This window comes from Pelodiscus sinensis, chromosome 2 (assembly GCF_049634645.1).
Source record: "Pelodiscus sinensis isolate JC-2024 chromosome 2, ASM4963464v1, whole genome shotgun sequence".
Taxonomy (NCBI): Eukaryota; Metazoa; Chordata; order Testudines; family Trionychidae; genus Pelodiscus; species Pelodiscus sinensis.
Window position 1 is genome coordinate 212,668,093 of NC_134712.1, and position 20,914 is coordinate 212,689,006.

The window sequence follows — 20,914 nt, forward strand, 5'->3', positions numbered from 1 at the left end:
AAAGCGCCAGTCTAGACGGGATCTTTCGGAAAATAAAGCCTTTTCCGAAAGGTCCCTTATTCCTGATTTTAAGAGGAATAAGGGATCTTTCGGAAAAGGGTTTATTTTCCGAAAGATCCCGTCTAGACTGGTGCTTTTCTCCGGCAAAGCCCCGAGCCGGAAAAAAGAGGCAGCCATGTTTATACAAATGAAGCGGGGAATATTTAAATCTCCCGCTTCATTTGCAATTCCAACTTGTCTCATCTGCATCCCTTTTCCGGAAAAGGGGTGCAGTGTAGACACAGCCTATAACGTCAGTGCTCTTATGCAAAATCAAGCGGTCAGTGTAGACAGCTAGCAAGCTTTTGTGCAAAAGCAGGCACTTTTGCCAGTCTAGATGCACCCGCCTAGAACCCACAATCTTTGGCCTACATCAGAACATTCCTGAACTTAACTGAAGTTGAGATCCAGATACAACCTTTGTGATTCAGATCCATTTCCATTAACAATGTGAACTTGCAGTCAAAGAAGCAGTTACCCATTTGGTAACAACATCCAAGATCCACCTCAGCCAAGAGTCCAAAGAAAAATGATGTGAGAATAATCCAATCCAAGGTATCTACCAATGATCCAGTTATAAAGCAATTACACTGAAAAGGAAAAGTAATTATAAACCATGCACATTGATTTCTAAAGTGTATTTGGGATAACAATAAGAAATCAACACCAATGAATAAAGGCTGCTAAAACTTTTTCTAGCTTTTTTGCATTATTATATTATGATAATCCATTATATGTAATGTACAACATTTTTATGTACAAACCCAGTACATAATTTCTCAATGATAACATGGATACATGGAGCTAGGTCCACAAAAGGGACTTTAGGCTCTACCAACTACTGGAATTCCCAACTTTGAGTCAGGTGCCCAAACATCCTATACAGTGCCTGGGGAGAGTTGAGTGCCTAAAAATGGGATTCACAGAAGCCAGAACTCTGAGCATGGAGACTCCTATGCTAGCCAGTAGAAAATGCCAAGACGAAGAGTATGGCCTAAGCCTCACCTCCAGGGGGCTGAAAGAATTGCCAGACCATTTGGGCAAGGTGGTGGTGGGGTTGGATTTGAGCTGTCGGAACGGGTGAGGGCTCTCATCTGGTAGGCTGGAGACCTGGGCTGAAGCCCCACCTCTGTCAGATTCAGAGCACAGGCAAACCCAGGCAAACTCTCTCATGAGCGCCCTACTTCTCATTGGCCCAATGCCTACATCAGTATTTCATAAACAGTGCATGAATACTCTTCTATAGCCAAAGCAGTTCAAGTGCTTGCTTTGAGTCAGACAAAGGAGGAATTTTAACCCAGATTTCCCACCTCCTGGAAAATTGTTGTTATCACTGCACTATTGAGTGAGAGGAGGGGCACCATTTCCTCTTCCTTTCTATCTTCTGGGTGGCTGAGGTGTTCTGAGAGCATCTCAACTAGATCAGGCCCTGCTAGGGGATGGCAGGGAAATGCCTAGTTTTTGAATCCTGATAGGGTTAAGGAAGTGTCAAGACTTACAGACTGTCTTCATGGAGCAGCAGTATGCACTATGGAGGTGTGATTGTTAAGTGCAGTAATGTGTTGTGCACTAACGAGTCCACTAGACTCTGTTGATGTGAACTAAAAGTCAAAGGGCCAGTTAGTGCACATTAATGAACTTTATAAATCATGCCCCAGTACTGCACATTGCTGGATGATGTAGATAAGCCCTTAGCTGGCTTTGCATATGCCCAGCAGCAGAAACCTAGGCACCTAGGCTAGAGAGATTTTACCTGTGGAAATGTAGGCACCTACGGACTGTCAACACCTTCAGAGTTAGGTAGCAGCTAAGAAGTGGTTTTGTGAATGCTTTTGGTGCTTAAATGTTAGACTTAGGAACCTCATGATATAGTTAGGTAGCTATATCCTCTTCGTGAATCTAGCCTATACAGTACTACATTAAGTATTATGTAAATTCAACATTTTAGCTGAAATTCGCCCTTCCTCTGAGAGCCAGTACAAAGTCAATGCACCATTACAGCACACTTAAGCCATATTTTGGGGGTATAAATGAGATTTAAATTGTGCACCAGCCTTATGCTAGGTCCCTGTACAGGAGTCAATTTCACCCCTACAAAATATTGCAGATGTCTTTAGGTGCCAGCATAGACGATTGCATTGGTTTTGGACTCCAGGGAACTCTAACTTTCCCACATTAGAAATACATTATAAACCAAATTAACACAAAGTTTATGCTAATGTGACCTTGCAAGAATATTTAGTTTATGGAATGTACCTACCAGAAGTCCTTCTAAATTTCAGCGTGCTCCAGTTTCCAAAGCTGGTGTGTATAGTATATTATACTTAATTATTGATAAAATATACCTAAATCGATTAAGTAATTTCTAGCAGCTGCTCCTGTATTTGGTGCTGCTGAAAACCTCTGCTTTCATGATGCCTGGTTAGATTTGTCTGGAATTCATGCACACCCACACACAGACTTACAGTGGGCCTGGATTATTAACCTTCTGCAGCATAACTGGGAAATACCTACTGAGCCTGAGTGAATCCGAAATTATCTGTTTGCAAACTTTCCCTATTGCTTGGATTTTCATTGTGTGTCTTCCCTTTCCTCCCTCAGTAAGCAAAGCATATTATATTTTTGTCACCAATATTTTTAATTACTGTACCTAGTGCTTTTCCAATTAAATACTTCTATATCTGTTTATGAAATGATGAATTATTCTAATGTAAAGGGGAAAATTAATAAAGCATGAATAGTGATAACAGGGAACTTCACCCTAGGGAATGCATTCATTTACTGTGTATCCTTTGAAAACATAAAGCAATTCATTTTCATGTTTTTCACCATTTCCTTTTCCAATTTCCTATTTATGTTACAAATATATTTGTCCTTAAGCAAGGTATAGATCTATGAGAGCCATTTTCTTTTTCTGCTTACATGTCCTCCCCTTAACCCCTCAAAAGAACAAAAAATAAAATAAAATAAAAAATAAAAAACCCTCTGTTGGGATTTACTAGCAACTTCCTAGATATGCAATGAAGAATGAATATTGTATTCAATTAACTCTGCAGAGGGAATTTAGGTAAGGAGAATGTAATTACCCATGTTAGTACTACATTAAGAAACTGATTAAAATAAATCTATCACTGCATGAGGCAATCTGTGCATCATTCTAATGAGATAGTTGACTGACGTTGGATGACCACACAAGCCTAACATTTTCCATTTCTAAAGGACAGGATCGCATCAAATTAATCCATGAAATTTTAAATGGGAAAACTTAAAACACAAGCTCCTTGGGAGACTTGATGACTTCCAGGATTAGTCATGAAATGCAGACTTTCATGACTAGGTTACTGCTTCAAATCCAGATCAGGTTAATAACTGATTTTACTCAGGCTATACCATTTCTTCATGCACTGCATTTCAAAGAACAATCCTTTTCTTTCTGTTCAGGAAGCCAAAGTACTTGCCCAGGTCTTCACCATGTTCCTTATTCTAACTTCTTCCTCTCCACTTCTATAATACCTATATCATGCCCATTTGGTCCATAAAAAACAGTGCTCCAATGATCTTTTTACTACATCTCTCTGATCACATCACTCTGCTCTCTGAATCCTTCTGCTAGCTCTCCCTCTTTCATTGCATCAGGTTTAAGCTTCTTGCCCTTCTCTGCCCTACCTCTCTGCACTTGCCTCCACCCCTTTCTCTGTTCTGCTGAAAATGCCAGTCTAGACGGACCATTTCCTTCATATCCAAGCATCTTTATGCCTTCTTTTATTTCTTTATGCATGGAATGCCCTCTCTGAATTACTCCATCTGGTCACTACCCTCTCTTTATATCCCTATGCATGTCTGCTATGAAACTAAAAAAAATCCTCCAAGTAATGATGTGTAGGCTTAATGGCTCCCATGCTGGCAGTATGACTGTGGCTGAAGTACCATCTCACACACAGGACTCCCTCCAGGTCAGTGCTGAAACATGTTCACACAGGCAGTATGAGGAAGCCTGCGTTACTGTTGCTTGTCCTGTTTCCTTAATTACCAGTTTTCAGTCCAAGCGCTTTTAGGAGTATAAATGTAATATTATAAAAGCATCAATCCTGCTTTGATATAGCACTTTTAAATCTTCACTGAGAGGCACCATGGGCCTAATTCAACTCAAGTTAATTGCAATTTTCCCATTATTTTCAATGGCAGCTGAATTTGGCCTCGTATAAATTCCAACTGTTGTAATTCATGTTAGGTAAAATAATAAAAATAAGTATCCTAGGATGGTTTAAAAAATAGTAAGCCTGAGAACTAACCTTACTTTTTACTGACCAAGCTACAGAAAGACAATATATACCTACATTTTCCATTAGCTGTGTTTTCTTTATGGCAGGAGGAACTCACCAAAATCTGTCAGTTAAGATTTGACTTTTTAGACCATCCCTTTATGAAACACTGATATATACTGTAGCTCAATTATCTATTCTGCCCAAGATGGTGCATTGTCAGGAGTCCAGTGCTGTTAATATAAGGGAATAAAACTTGTTATCATGAGTTAATAAATTGTGAAACTCTGTTATGGGACCTAATTCAGCATCCTTGCTGAATAGTACTTAGCAGAACTTACATGTCCTCCCTTAGAATTCAAGTGCTAGCCAAATGTGAATAAGAGTTGCAGAATTCTGCTGTGTGTGAGTTAATGGCTCGCTGCGGGTGCATCTACACTGCACCGTTATTTCAAGATAACTAGCATTATTTTGAAATAACAATGAGAGTGTCTACACAGTCATTGTGTTATTTTGAAATGATAAACGGCTTATTCCAAAATCTGTAAACCTCATTCTACAAAGAAGAATGCCTATTCTGAAATAGCTATTTTGAAATAAGGCGTGTGTAGAAGCTCCACTGCTGCTATTTTGAAATAGCCCCTCACCAAGGCAGTTCTAAGTTATTCCTCCCCAGTGCCTCCTGGAGTTCTAAATTGAGATAGCATGGTCTACATTAGCCTACTTTAGACTAATTTTGAGGCTTCCCTGCAGTGTAGACATGCTATTTTGAAATAAGCTATTTTGGAATAACTATTCCAGAATATCTTATTTTGAATAAGCATGCAGTGTAGAAGTACCCCGGGATAGAAGTTTACTAAGAAAAACTTGAAGGAGATATTTCCAGACAATGATATGACAGATGTATTTCAGCAGGTGTACAATATTCTAGGAGAAAACAGCACAAGATAAAAGAAGACTATAAAAGAGACACTGAAGGATGCAGCAGATGTTTACTGGTCATAAGACTGACTACTAATAGCCAGAAGACAATACATATAATGATAGGGACTCACCAGGAAGGTCACATGTCCAGGAGAAACTCAGCCTTTAATCCCCGGATATGAACGCACTGTGCTCAGACCCTGCCTGGGTATCTGTATCTTTTGCATCCCTTGTAGTCCACCTAGCTCCCTCGAGCTGCTGGAAAGGAGAAAAGGAATAGAGCCTCTTCGCTAGTGGGGACGGGAGAAGAACCCTATATTATGCCTATCTAGCCTTGTAGTTTCTGTGCAGAGAAGTGATGCTTTGCTATTCTATACAGGGTCCAGCCTGTGGTACTCAGTATTTTGTGAGTTCCTTAAATACCTGCAGTGCTTTCCACTGCGTCCTTGTCATAGCTTTCCTAAGAGCAACAGCAGTGTGAAATTGACAGGATTCCTGCTGTGCCAAGCCCAGCGGCTCTAAATGGTAGCAGTGTAACTAATGAAAGTCTCCCCAAATTTAGCTCTACTTCTGTCTGGTGAAGATATGAGCCCTGAGGGCAACCCTAAAGCCTCTCTTTGCAGTCTCATGAAGACAGCGGTGTACTGATTCACCTTTGAGAGCTGAATCTTCAAAACCATGGAGCTAGAAACCATCTACTTTAAAGAGGAAAAGCTTTCATCCTAAAGAGACTGACGTCTTAATTCTAGCTCACTGCTCCCCATGTACCTCCTGCTCATTAGTGAAAGTTTTCTACCCCTCGATATAAAAGCTATCGAGAGGCAGATTTTAAAAACAGCTTATTAAAGTCTTTTTGCTCTGTTAGAGGGAAGAGAGAGGTGTTTTACCGTTCTCAGCCAACTTGCCCCTCCTCCTTGGAGCAGCTTAACAAAGTTTGTTTGCTTCCTTTCTCCATCCGCTGGTAGGTCGTATTACTTTCTCTCTGGTATTTGGAGGCTGGAGAAAATAAGATTTAATTTTTTTAATATTATTTCAAATCAACACACTGATTTTACTGGTCCTGGAGTGGTTTGTAGGAAAATTCCCTAGTACCACTAATAGCAGGAGGCTCTATCATGGTTTAAACTATTCATGCACTGCACATAATGGGGCCATGGCACCTTCTTTTCATTCACTCCCACTCACCTACTGGCTTATGTAGCTGAGCCTTCAGGATTCGGCACTTCTGGCCTATGAAATAATGACGCAGGACTGGGTGAATAATGGAAACATGTTCAATGAATAATTTTATGGTGGTGAGGGGGGGGGGGGGGAATCACTGACTTTGCAACTATTAGCAGATCAGCTCCAAGGAGGACACCTCATCTGATCTCCATCAGGGCTAAATTCCAACTGTCCAGGATTTCTTCAGGTGGGCTGGGACCTTCTTTCTCCCTGGCCCGCTACTTGTCCGCAGCCACGAGCAGGGAGGCTTGAGCCCAGGCAGGATTCCAGTCTCTGGGATGAGCGTGACAGAAGAGACCCTCTGCTGGGGTGGTGGGAATTTCGGCGATCCCTCACACACGCAGAACCCTCCACTGGGGGAGGGGGGCTCCTCCCTTAATTGTCCCCCTCCCACCTCCGGGCTTTCTGTTTGCGGGAAGGGGGCAGCGGCTGGGACCCCCTTTCCTGGGCCACCCCAAGGAGATCCCAGCTTCCTACCCAGGCTGCTGGGGCCGCTGGCGGAAACCCTACGTAGCGGCTGGACCAAGCCTCAGCTGCGCCCCCAGAGCCGGGGCTTAGACCGCAGCCGGTCCCTGGGCTGCTGCGGTTCCCCGCGCCCGCCCCTCGGCCGCCGAGCCCCCTCCCCTCGCGTGACGCCGGCTGGCTCCGCTCCAGCTCCGGCCCCGGCCCCGGCTCCATCCCGCCGCGCTGCCCCGCCGCTCAGCGCGCGGCCCCTTTAAAGCCGGGCTGCGCCGGTCCCCGCGCCTGCCTCTTTCCCAGCCGGACCAGCTGCCGGTGCGGAGCGACCCGCCCCGCTCCCACGCGCTGCCCCGGACGGGCGGGCAGGAGCCGGGGGCAGGGCGCTGCAGCAGCAGGGGGCGGTGGCGGGCAGAGGCGCTGGATCCGAAGCGCCGGCGACCGCTCGGTTCCCAGGCGCAGCGCCCCATGCGTGTCTCCAGGCAGGCTGCAAGTCCCCGCCGGAGCCGCCTGCCTGCTGCCCTGGGGCCGGGGCTGCGCCTCCTGCCGGGCTGGCAGCGGGACCATGCGGCGCTGAAGCGCTCCCGGGGCCGGGGCTCTCCGGGCACTGACCCCCCGCTCCCCCGCCTCTGAGGACGGACGGGCTCGGGACGGAGCTGCAGGGGAATGCGACAGTAAGTCCGGGCAACTTTGTCCTCCGGGGGCTGCGGGGGCAGCGGCTGCCCGCAGGGGGTCGGGAGGAGCGCGCCTGTTCGCGGCGCGGGGTGTTTCTCCTACAGCCGCTAACCCAGAAACCAGCGCTGCGGAGAAAGCCCGAGGCGGCCGGTTCCTCCAGCCCGGAGAGACCCGGAGCGCAGGGCAGGCTGGCGGCTTGGCTCTGAGCGCGACCCGGTGTCTCCACAGCCGGTGACAGGATGGCAGCGAGGGCTGGTTAGCCCCAGGCGCGCTCTGCTGCAGCTCAGCCCACGGCTTGCAGCGGCTCCTCACCAGAGAAGGGGGGCTCCGGGCTGTGGGAGCAAACTCTTCCCCCTCAGCCCACTCCCCTCTGCCTGGGGGCCGACCCACTGCAACAGCCCGCCCCTCCGCGCGCCTTGTAACTTCGGGGGCGCATTTCTCAGCGTGCTGCGCGGATCCCCGCCTGAGGAGTTCTCATGCTGACAAGCCCCTGGTCCTGCGCGATGCTCGGTGGTTGGCACGAATGTCATGCGAGGGAGAGGCCAGGCAGAGTTGGACTGGAAATCTGAACAGTGCAGCGTGTTTGACAGTCTCCGTTTGGTTCAAGTAAGGAGCCATTTGAAATCCGGTGCCAGGAGAATGAAGTGATTATCAGTGAAAAGCAGAGGTTGTATTTACTGGGTGCAGAAGTGCTTGGGGCAGGGAGGAAAGGAATCTAGAATTGCACAGTTTTAATGTATCCTTAGCCACTGTCTTGCTGATCATTTCAAATCCAAGATGAGTTCTAGACAGTCGCAATTCTCCATCCCTGAAACATGGGGCGTTTAACTGATACCTGAGTCATTACTTAATGGCTCAAATTCATATCTGAGGTTCTTTCTATGTTGTTTTCCATCTACTGGATGGATAGCAGTATTTTCTATACGACTTTAAAGCTACACCTGAGAGATTCTGAGTCCTACCAAACATTGTTTCGATATTGGCACCTTTGATGATAAATTCATTTCTTGTGTGCTTATTACTTTACATGCCTGAATACAATATGCATATGTTTTGATTTAGTTTTTGGATTATTTCCTTTCTTTCTTTCTGATGGTGTTTCAGCAGGCTTCCTGACAAGATTAGGGGTGGGGGTTTTTTAAAGCTTTTTTAATAATGAGACTACTGTAGCACTCAGTATTTTCCTTTATTTCAGTTACATATCTGTAGTTTTAATTCAAAGGATGAATGCAGAATGATGGGGAAGAGCACAGACAGATACATACTGACATGTATTATTTTATATATCTTTATAATCTTGTATCCAGTATTTTGAACATAACTCCCAGCTATTAGCATATAATATATGGTATTGTCTCAAAATATTCATTTTCTGGTGATTCTATAGTAAGAGGAGCTGAATGAGATGCATTAAGAGTGGATTGGACAATCCATTTTATCAAAATTATTTTTTCCTTAAGATAGTAAAACCTTAAGATTGTATCCGCTTCTTGCTCTGCTGTTAGTAAGACAAGTCCTAAGAGTACCCTGTACAACTCTACTATGGAGAGAACATCTGTGCTGAACAGACTAAAATTTCTCTTTTACCAACAACCCATATTGAAGACAATGTTTAGCAGAAGGAACACTTTAATTTACTATTCACAGTTCTAGATATAATTTGCCAAGAAGGTAAATTAAGTGCAAGAGAGCTAATGTTTCATTTTAATTTCTTCTGATATCTGACAACCTCTAGAAGCAGGTGACCTCCAGTATGTTATCTTTGTGATGTGTACAGTTACTGTCATGTTATCTCATAGCAAAGTATTCTGGATAAACCAAAAGCTGCCACTTCAGTTCCTCAATTTAATTTTTAAATAGTAGCTACTTGTAAGAAAAAGCTCTATTTAAGATATTTGGATTTAAATCTTGTCCCTATTGAAATCAATGGTAAAACTCCCATTAACTCCAACAGAGGCAGGATTTCATTCTTGATTTTTTTTTTTTATATCATGATTTATGGCTGAGTGCCAACTAGCTTTTGAGTTGAAATTGACATGGCAAAGTCCAACTTCAGTTAGTGGCAGAATTTATAACCATTCTCCATAGAATTGCTATTGCATATTGGCTTATGCTTAATAAATACAAAAAAATTCCATATTCAGTATGCAACATTATGTTTTTTAAAAGAATAGGTGCCCAGACTTTAAAGGTCTTGTCATGTTAGCCAGAATTCTGTGTTGAAACTTTTGCATCATAAATAAGTTAGATAGCAATATGGTTTTGCCCCATATTTTAAAGACAGATATTGAAAAATGTATAGAAATATGTATGTTTCTGAACTAAACATTCCATTCTTATTTATTAATATTAGTTTTATTAATATAGAATTGGTTGAAAATGTAGAGTTTTACTAGGGTCCAGTTCTACAAGGTGCCCTATGCACCTTCAGGAGAGGCTCGTTACCTTACAAGATTGAACCATTATTAATTATTTTATTTTCTGGATGGCAACAACAATTAGCTGGTTAAACTTTGTGGAAAATATAGTTTAATGGGTTCTATTTTTAAAGACATGTACTTATTAGAGCAGGCCAGTTCTAATAAGGTTGAGAAATCGATTGGAAAACACTCTCAGAGAAGTAGCCTGCAAAATTTATTATAGAAATTTCCTCTCAATTTTCTACCAGCTCAAAATAAGTTTATTTTTTTTAAAGACTTAGTCTAGTATTTTCACTCTGATCAATTTGTGTTACAAAATAATACAGAAATTGAGACTTCATTTAGCAGCAATGGTGTCATGGATAGTCTACTTTTAATAGTATAAAAAGACAGCTTTCCTAATGAGCTATTGCAAGTCAGTAGCATAGCCAGAACTAGAATCCAGGTAGTCCTCTCTAGTCCATCAGTCTCTGGTTTGACGACATCTGTGGTCCAGCATGATTTTAGTTGAGAGATGTCCATTTGTCATGGGCGTGGTCAAGTTTCTCACGGTCCCATAGTGTGTTTACAATTCTGGCTCTCAGTGTTCCGTGCGGTTATTTAGCTCTAATTGACCCCTAAAAGTCTTCTAAGAGCCAAGTCAGCAGTGGAAGTGTTGGTAATGCTGCTAGACAATACTGATGTCCTGTGGTTCAGCATATTCTCTGGTTTGGCATCGGTCAGGTCCCAAGGGTCCTGGACTAGAGAGGTTCAACCTGTAGTATGCCAGAGCACATTGCACATTAAAGTCAGTGGGAGTTGAGGCTGCTTTCACCCAAAATACCCAAGATATCCTGAGCCTTAAATGATCACTTAATGAACATGTCCTGAGAGAAATAACTAATGTACTATAACTAAAAAACTGGATCAGAGTCAGTTAACTTCAATGTTTACTAGTAATAGCCTGCCAGAGAACAATGTTATAATTACATAGTGTTTGTTCTTTGCAGTTTTTGGTCATCACACCCACTTTTTGTTTTGGCATTGTTTTTCACACTAAGGCATAGAATGTGAACCCACTACACACTTCAATACTAGAGCAGGGGTCTCCAGACTGTCCCTGAATAAAAAGATGCTGAAAGTTAGTCCGCAGAGTTGGGGTGGAGATATTTGGGTTAGTCTGCAGAGTGGGGGACAGGAACCTATGGTTATATGAATCCAGTGTAGCTAACACAGGATACAAATGGCACAGAGGGGCAATGGTCATTATCTCAGATTACAGACATAAATCTTCATTGTCAGCAGCACCTGCAGCGACATCATAAAAAATGACTGACTTGATATCCACCCGGCAATTACAATTTGGAAAGCTTGACAATAGGGCAAGAGCCAAATTCACTAGCAGATAGTGAAAAGCCTGAATTTGGGCATATTGTAACTGGGCTTCCTTTTAACCAACACAGTTCCTACAGGTGTCTCAGAGGTCTTATTGGAGATGTTCTTAGAATATACCTATTGTACTGATTGACTTGACCACTGGACAGTGAACTATTCATCTGGAACCAGTATTATGAGAACCTGCACATGTGGCTGACAGAACCTTAGGCAAATGGTTGTGAATTACTAACATGTAAAGGCAATCATGGTGGATCTTCTGGAAACAAATGAAGAAAAGATAAATTGCTGCTGATTCTGTGGAAAGGGGCATTCATTGGGACACTATCACTAAGAGTATGTCTAAACTACATCCCTCTTTCAAAAGAGGGATGTAAATTAGACATATCAAAATTGCAAATGAAGCTGGGATTTGAATTTCCCATGCTTCATTTGCATCATTGAATCATGGTGTTTTTTCGAAAAACGCTATTTCAAAAGTGAAACCACGGTTTAGAAGTGGTTCTTTCAAAAAGAAAATACTGAAGTCCTGTGGTTCAGCAAATTCTCTGGTTTGGCATCGGTCAGGTCCCAAGGGTCCTGGACTAGAGAGGTTCAACCTGTAGTATGCCAGAGCATATTGCACATTAAAGTCAGTGGGAGATGAGGCTGCTTTCACCCAAAATACCCTAGATATCCTGAGCCTTAAAGCCTTTTTCAAAAGATCCTGTCCTCTTTAACAGGAAGAACAATTGAAAGTTTGTGTATCCAGTCAAAGGGTAGAACTGGGCCATTTCATGTAGTTGACAGGAGAAATCACTGGATACAAAGGGGCAGAGGTTAAGCACCGTCAGCTGAACTGTCATAGGCTTCTGCTGCAGCCACTGCCCCCAGAACACCCACTCACGAGGATTCATATTGCCGACAGGGTCAACTGGTAAGTTACTGCTGGTTGTCAGCGTTAACTTACTAAAGCTGTTACTGTTCTGGGAGGTGGGCCCTGCTGTAGGGAGAAGCTATTCTTCCTCCATAGCTGCACATCCCAGACTTCACAGAACCTGCATGGGGAGAGGCTTCCACAAGGCTAAGGTAAGGAAAACTGAGGCTGTAGTAGAGGGTCTCTTACTCTTGCATCCTTAGCCCCACACTCCATTAAACAATACTGTTCATGCTAATTGAGACTTGCCCCTGTAGCCTCTGCATTTCAGCTGCTAGTGCACTACTACTACCATGTACCACTATTCTACCTGCAATCCTGTCTTCATCCACAAAGATGATGCAGATGCATAGGCCCAGCATCTATTTAAGAAATGGGGCAAAAATTGTTGGAACCTAGATCTATCATCTGAACTTGGATTATTAATCTCTTCGTACAGTTTATACACAATAGAAAGTACAGCAAAGATTTGTCAAGGCTGATTATTTGCACCATACCTTGGACAATTAATCACAAATAGTCACTCTGAAAACATACATTTGGTTCTACGTGACATAGTCCAGCAAATGTTTTCCAGATTAGTCATGTACAACAGCATAAACAAGCAGCATGTCATTCCTGAGCTATGGCATTAATTAAGTCTTGTTTACTATTTCCAAGAGTTGGATGAATAATACATTTGATAACATTTGCAATATATTTGGAATACATTAATTAATATTTTGTTTTACTGTTTACCACCTCTAGCTGTCTGTATCTGTATGAAAAGGTGTGCTGTACTCTTGTCTGTGACAAGCTCTGTATGCTATATGGTACCTAAATAAGTTAATGGAGATTGCCTATCTCCTAGAAGTAGAAGGGACCTTGAAAGGTCATTGAGTCCAGTCCCCTGCCTTAACAGCAGGACCAAGTACCATCGCTGACAAACTTTTGCCCCAAATGGTCTCCCCAAGGATTGAACTCACAACCTTGGATTTATCAGGCTAACACTCAAACCACTGAGCTATCTCTCCCACCCAGCTGTACCACCTTGGTGCAAAACACAGGTGCCAGCTTGGTGTCTTAAAAGGCTTTTCGGCTCCTAGATGAACTTGTGAGTACTGAACTGCTTTTCCAAGATTAGCAAAGCAGATTGTTATTCCATTGTTCATATTAGAAAATAGATGTTTCTAAGGATGATGCCAAGTGAATTCATAGACCTAGTTTATCTCATGATTTAAAAGGGATTTGTGCCTATTGTCTTTTGACAACTCCAAACACATCTTGAGTACACTGAGAACTATATGAAATTACTGTAGAATTATTGTGCAGAGTTCAGTAGCAGTTCCGGAATTAAGACTGAAGTATGCTCAGAATTGCATGAATAGTTAACTTAAAAGGGAAACGACACAAAATTGAGGAGGCTAGTTAAACAGAAGTAAAAAGGAAGACACAAGTGAAATGCATGCAAGCTGCATGGAAGTTTTTTTTTTCTAAAACACCGTGATAGAGGCTCAGACTATATGTATAAGAATGGCCGTACTGGGTCAGATCAAAGGTACATCTAGCTCAGTAGCTTGTCTGCTGACAGTGGCCAGCACCAGGTGCCCCAGAGGGGATGGACCAAAGACTATGATCGAGCGATTTGTCTCGTGTCCTCCATCTCCAGCCTCTAACAAACAGAGGCCAGGAACACCATTTTTATCTCCTGGCTAATAACCTTTTATGGACCTAACCTCCATGAAATTATCTAACTTCTCTTTAAACTCTGTTAGTCGTAGCCTCTTCTGGCAAGGAGTTCCACAGGTTGACTGTGCACTGTGTGAAGAAGAACTTTCTTTTATTAGTTTTAAACCTGCTACCCATTAATTTCACCAGTTTGGCATCATCCCAACAGAGGATATCTAATGTAATGCCAAATTTTTAAAAAGGCTTCAGAGGCGATCCTGGCAATTATGGGACAGTATGCCTAAAGTTAGTATCAGGCAAATTGATTTAAATTATAGTAAAGAACAGAATTATTAGAGACACAGATGAATGTGATATGTTGAGGAAGAGTCAACATCCATTTTGTTAAGGGAAATCATGTCTCACCAAATCTATGAGAATTTTTTTATGACATCAATAAACATGTGGACAAGAGAGATCCGATGAATATAGTGTAGTTGGACTTTCAGACAGCCATTGATAAGATCCCACAACAAAGGCTCTTAAGCAACACATGAAATCATGGGGCAAGAGGGAAGTTCCTTTTATGGATCAGCAATTGACTAAAAGAGAGGAAACAAAGGGTAGGAATAAATGATCAGTTTTCAGAATGAAGAGAGGTAAATAGCAGGGCTCTGAAGGATCTGTTCTGGGAACATTAGTATTACTACTGTTCAGTATATTCAGAAATTATGTGGAAAAAGGGTAAACAGTAAGGTGGCAAAGTTCACATGTTATATTAAAAAAAAAAACCTCAGGATAATTTAGTTCAGAACTGACAAGAGTTTCAAAGGGATCTCATAAAATGGAGTGATTGACAGTGAACAAATTCCAGGTTGATAAATACAGACAATGCTCATTGGAAATTGATGGAATCTAAATTTACTGTTACCACTCAAGAAGAGATATTGGATCATTTTGAATATTTCATTTTGAATAGAGCAGCAACAGTCAAAAAACTTAACCAAATTCTGGGAGCCGTTAGAAAAGGGATAGCAATGAGACAGAAAATATTATAATGCCACTATATAAATATATGGTATTCCCACACCTTAAATACCACATGTAGTTCAGGTCATCCCATTCCAAAAAAAAGATTAACATTTGAAAAAAATATGGAGAAGAGCAACTGAAATGATTAGGAGTATGGAACAGCTTCCGTATGAGGAGAGATGGAAAATACTTGGTTGTTCAGTTTAGAGAAGAGATTACTGATATGGCAGGGTGAAAGGGGACATAAGAGCATCTATAGAATCATGAATGACATGGAGAAAGCGAATAAGGAAGCATTGTTTTCCTTTCACATAATGCAAGAACCAGGGATCACCCGATACAATTAATAGGCAATAGATTTAAAACAAACATAAGGCAGTGTTTCTTCAAACAATGTACCATTGATCTGTGGAACTCCTTGCTGGAAGATGTTGTGACGACCAAAAATATAACTGCATTCAAATAGGAATAAGGTAAGTTCATATAGGTTACGTCTATCTGTGGTTGTTAGCCAAGATAGTCAAAGATGCAGTTCTGTTCTCTGGGTGTCTCTAAACGTCTGACTGCCAGATGGTAGGACTGGCTGGCAGGGGATGAATCATGCAATAATTGCTCAGTTCTGTTCACTCACTGTAAAACATCTGGCACTGCCAACTGTTGGAAGACAGGATATTGGGATGGATGGAACATTGGTCTGACCCTGTAAGACCACTCTTACGTTTTTATGTGCCCTTAAGACTAAAATCGTCCTGTTTCACATTTAATCTCTAAGTCTGTCACCACTCCTTTTCAAAAGAAAATTAAATTTTCCATTTACATTTTTAAGTGTAAAATTTACTTCTACAATGTCCACGGAACGATAATCAATGTCACCAGTGGGACTAATTAACCTCCTCACTAGAAGACTCAAAAGAAAGACAAAATTAGTATGGAGAGTGAATTAGCCACTTCGGTCTAAAGGTTACAGCTCCTGAAAGGTTGAAAGTGTGTTAGAGGGGTAATATGGGTAGCTTGTAGTGCTGCAGCCCATACTGTAAGGCTACGTCTACACTGGCACCCTTTTCCGGAAATGCTTAAAACGGAACAGTTTTCCATTATAAGTATTTCCGGAAAAAGCGCGTCTACATTGGCAGGATGCTTTTCCGGAAAAGCACTTTTTCCGGAAAAGCGTCCGTGGCCAATGTAGACGCGCTTTTATGGAAAAAAGCCCTGATCGTCATTTTCGTGATCGGGGCTTTTTTGCGGAAAAGACTAGAAAAGACTACTATGCTGTCTACACTGGCCCTTTTCCGGAATAGTTTTTCCGGAAAAGGACTTTTGCCTGAATGGGAGCAGCATAGTTTTTCCGGAAAAACACTGACAATTTTACAGTAGATCGTCATTGCTTTTCCGGAAAAGCAAGTGGCCAGTGTAGACAGCTGGCAAGTTATTCCGGAAAAGTGGCTGCTTTTCCGTAATAAGTGGCCCAGTGTAGACACAGCCTAACTGTATAGCTAATCAAATGACTTGATTTTCAATTGCTAGCTTTCTGATTCCTTAAATGAACACTAAATTAATTAGAATTATAAACAAATATAATTGAAAAAATATGTTATTGCCATTGTTTGTATCCTGATCTTCCCTGCTATACACTTAGTCATGCACATGTGTAAAGCTTCCTTCAAGGCTCTTAGGACATGTCTACACTAGGAAATTATTTCGAAATAATAACTCCCAAAATAACAAAAGTGAAAAAAGAGTGTTCCCACTATAGGGGTGCCTCCAAATTAGTCCAAGACATGCTCCATTATTGTGTATACACTACCTTGACTTAAAGCACTGGGGAGTAATTACTTCAGATTACTCTGGGGGGTAGTTATTTCGAAATAGCAGCAGTGGAGCATCCACACTAACATTATTTTGAAATAAGCATTATTCCCTGAGGAAAGCAAGAGTACAGATTTCAAAATAACCAGACTCTTATTTCAAAATAACAGGCTTGGTTGTGTGGACGCTCTGCTCATTTCAAAACAGCCTCCATTATTTTGAAATAACTCCGAAGTGTAGACCAATGCTCAGAGACTTATGCATTTTTGTTGCTTAAGCCTGATGGCATTGTCTGCTGTATATCAGCTGCCACCACACAGTAACCATCTTAAAAGGATGTGCCTTATTCCTGGCAGAAATGGAAAGAATGACATTGCATAAAGCATTAGTACTTTAGATGTTACATTTCATTCACTGGAGCATAAGGAACAACAAAAGTCACCTGGTGCTCTTTGGATTGTTGTGGCGGTGCTTCTCCAAGTTACTACTTAATTCCTGAGGTAAACAACTAATGAGAATATTACAGCCTCTCTTGGTATTATTAAACAAGCTGTGTGCAATCTCTCATGTACCATAAGTATTCTAGGATTGGATATGACAGGGGACACTTGCAATTGAATTCACCACTTCCCTTGGTTATTTAGAGAACCTTTTTTAATGCACTCACCTTTTTAGCACTGGGAGAAGTAGCTGGGACTGGCCACCTTCTTATTCAAGTCTTCTGACAAGAACACCTGATGCTCATTGTGTTTTTACCAGCTCCCACTGTGGCCACATCTTCTTTCAACCACTCAGTCTCTGCTCCTAAGAAAGGCACAAGTGCTAGGTAAGAGAGATGCTCCTATGCTCAGGGTAGGACTTGTACAGGTTGGACCTCACTTGTCTAGCACCCTTGGGATCTGACTGGTCCTGAACAAGGGGATTTGCTGAACCAGGAGAGGTCCCTGCCCTCTTGGCCTGTGCTGCCACTGGGTTAGGGCTTCAGCCTGCCCCTTCTTGCTGCCCCATCCCACTGGGGCTCTCTAGAGGCTGCCAGGCCCGCTGTTGTGAGGGCCAGAGTGCCACGGACAGAGCACCACAGATGGGGCTGGAGCTCTGCAGCCACCAGTCTCTGTGGCCAGAGCCTCAGCAGCTGGAGCAGAGCTCTACAGCCACCTCGCTCTGCAGCTAGGGCCAGAGCTGCACAGCCAGGGCTGGGGCAAAGAGCTGGGGCCAGAGCTCCGTAGCCAGGCCAGAGTTCCCTAACTGCCTCTGAGGCTGGCGCTCCATGGCCACTGATGGAAACAAAACTCCCTGCTGTGCCACCCATTTGGCTGAGTTGCCGGTGCTCCCTATGGTGCTCCTGCCCTGCCACCAGACCTCCCTTTTCCTGGACTATGGTCCAGGAACATCCACAGTCTGGCATGGATCACAGATGTTGCCAGACCAGGGAGTCCTGGTTAAGGGAGGTACAGCCTGTACTAACATTAGGGCCTGAAATATGTATCACAGGCCTGGTGTGAGGCCTCAGGCCTAGGCACCATGGTCAAGACTTTGCTAACACAAAGCAAGGTGAAGCTGTGAGCAAGAGGCAGGCTCTGCTAATAGAATCTGCCATGAACAGGGTTAATTATGTAAAACCGTATATGATTCTAGGCTGGAAGTACATTCCAAAATGGTTGTAAGAGAACACAGCATAAAGAAATATCTTGGTACCAACACACTCCCCACAAATAACAAACATTCTGACCCAGGTTTAGGACCTGGTCTAAACTGACAGCATGATAGAGAGTGATCCCATCACCTTTTCCATGGGGGTATCTAGGTAATGTCAGAGGGTGGCAACCTGATCTGTCAGGAGTGATGTGTCACTTGTTTGTACCTATGTATAAAAATGTACCCCCGAGGAGCTTTGTCCAGCCTAGGGGGCAATGGCAAATCCCTGTCACTGACTTAGCAGAGTCCATTGTGGCAGGCACATATTACTATTAGTGTGCTTTTTACAATAAACCTGGCCAGGTGCCTTCAATCCTTCTTTGATTTTGTGGTCTTTGGAGGCTCTCTCGGAGTCTGCTGTTTGCTACTTGTGCAAAGAAAGCATGATACACAGAGGCCACACATGCAGCCAAACAAATAGCATCACTGAATAGAGCAAGAGACCTGTCAGACACCACACCGGTGACTTTACGCAACCACAGTGCTGTGGGATTTGAGTGGATAAATTGTGGTGTTAAGGGTGGGAGATGAATAAGGGGGTGTGTGTGTGTGTGTGTGTGTGTGTGTGTGTGTGTGTGTGTGTGTGTGTGTGTGTGTGTGTGCTGGCAAAGGAATGGAAGAGGGAGAGAGATAGGCAAAGGGGGATGGGAAGAGTTTCAGAGAGAAAAGGGAAAGGAGAAGTAAAAGGAAATAACTGATGGTAAAACAAAGTGTGAGGAAAACGAAAAATGTAGACAAAACTATGTGGTAGAACTGGTAGACTATAGTCAGATGAAGTGATTATTTACTTTTAATGTAACAAGGTCATATATGTTATGTTCATGCATTACTAAGTACACTATTATATAACAGGGAAAGAAAATATACAGATTAAAAATCCCCCAAAAAATAACTTGCTTTTGAATTTCCAGAATTTCAGTAGAAATATATATGAAGATGGCACAGTATTTATATAGGTTTGGTCATTTTGTTATACAGTTAAAACCGTGGTATGCAACACACTAGACACTAACCACATATGGCTATTGGGCCATTTGAGTGTGGCTAGTTCACTATAGAAGTAGCCATTATAGTGCCTACTGCTTCAGAACTGGTTGGACACTATGGAGTTAAAAGGATATAATGAAGACTTCCTATTTTATATTTGTTGTACTTCATTTCATGCACAATATTTCAAATAAGCACAAACAATAAAGAGCAATATGAAGCTGATGCACTGTCAATGAGAGTATTTCAATAAACTTTGTTGGTCTTTGGTGGGCTTCGGTGTAGGTCCTTTATATGTGCATTCCTCTGGAGAAACTAAAGCTAAGCTCAGACAAAGCCATAAATAGCTTTTTGGATAGGAGAGTTACAATACCCCAATATTAGAAAATCATTAAGGGCTGATTTTCCTGGCAGCTGTGTGAGTATGCAGTTATGGGAGGAGCATAAATAAATCCATTCACTGGAGTCATCCATAACAAGAGGAGTGCATACTCAGGGTAGGAAAATTGTACAGTCCAGGCCTCAATTTTGTTTAATTGAAATCAGTGGTAGAATTCCCATTAACATTAATGCCAGCAAAATCAAATCAATAGCATATTGTTTTGTGTGCCAGTTGTTCAGAGCTGAGAAAATTATAGACTATTCAGGGATTGCCACTGGAAATACCTACATATGGCTTCTCATATAAATATATCAGGTTCGCTCTTTCAGCCATCACCACTGACAAGTCATTCTCAGAAAGACATGACACTTTGGGAAAATGCCCAAGACCTGCCTACACTGTATCATGATCAGTGGAACTGGTATCACAGGGCCATATTTCCTGGAGGGATATTATTGCAGGCAGCTAAGGAAAATGGGATGTGTTAGATGATTATGCTTGAAGCAACTCAGCCAAAGGGACAAAACACTGTATAGGGTTACTGCAAAGTTCCGCTTATGCAAATTAATATTTACTCAATTAAAATGGTGAGACTATCTGAGCTCTGAGTTTTCTGTAGCGCAGCAGTAGGCAGAGTGAGCCATGGGACTCAGTCTGAAACCTCCTAGAACCCTGGAGTTTGCAGACACAAAGCTATTCTGGTAATGAACATGATACAAGATGGAATCGGAGGGGTTCACAAACCTGGCCATGCAGGAGGTCAATAGCAGGAAAGCAAACATATTGTTTTACCTTCTAAGGAACAAGGAAGAGAGATCTGTAGCCCTACCTCAAACCTCACAACAGTTCTAGGAGCTTTCTGGAACTATTGCTCCCCAAAGAACAACAGAACGCCAGAGCAATGTGGAGTTTTGCGAGAGGCCAATGTGAAGGAGGGCATAGAACCTATGTCACTGTCTTACGCACACTGGCTACTACGGACAATTTTGGGGACTTTACAGACCGGGGGTAGCCTCAAGCGTGGTGTGGCCCACCTACTTACCATCCAAGCCAACCCTGTCCCCAGTCCAAGCTC

At 42.6% G+C, this 20,914-nt stretch overlaps 1 protein-coding gene and 1 long non-coding RNA gene across 2 annotated transcripts in view; one reads left to right on the top strand and one right to left on the bottom strand.

The window, feature by feature from the left end:
* Positions 1-292: 292 nt before the first annotated feature.
* LOC106731402 (uncharacterized) lies at positions 293-7,200 on the bottom strand. Its single transcript, XR_001367684.3, has 4 exons — positions 6,549-7,200; positions 6,411-6,455; positions 6,113-6,221; positions 293-5,483 (listed from the first exon to the last, which is right to left on the bottom strand). It is a non-coding gene; the product is annotated as an uncharacterized LOC106731402 (long non-coding RNA).
* Positions 7,201-7,222: 22 nt separating this feature from the next.
* Positions 7,223-20,914, top strand: part of CALCR (calcitonin receptor) — a 261,291-nt gene continuing 247,599 nt past the window's right edge. Inside the window, exon 1 of the mRNA XM_075922361.1 lies at positions 7,223-7,579. Within this exon, the coding sequence (XP_075778476.1) occupies positions 7,572-7,579 (8 nt within the window). The 5' untranslated portion in view covers positions 7,223-7,571. The remainder of the gene's footprint in view (positions 7,580-20,914) is intronic.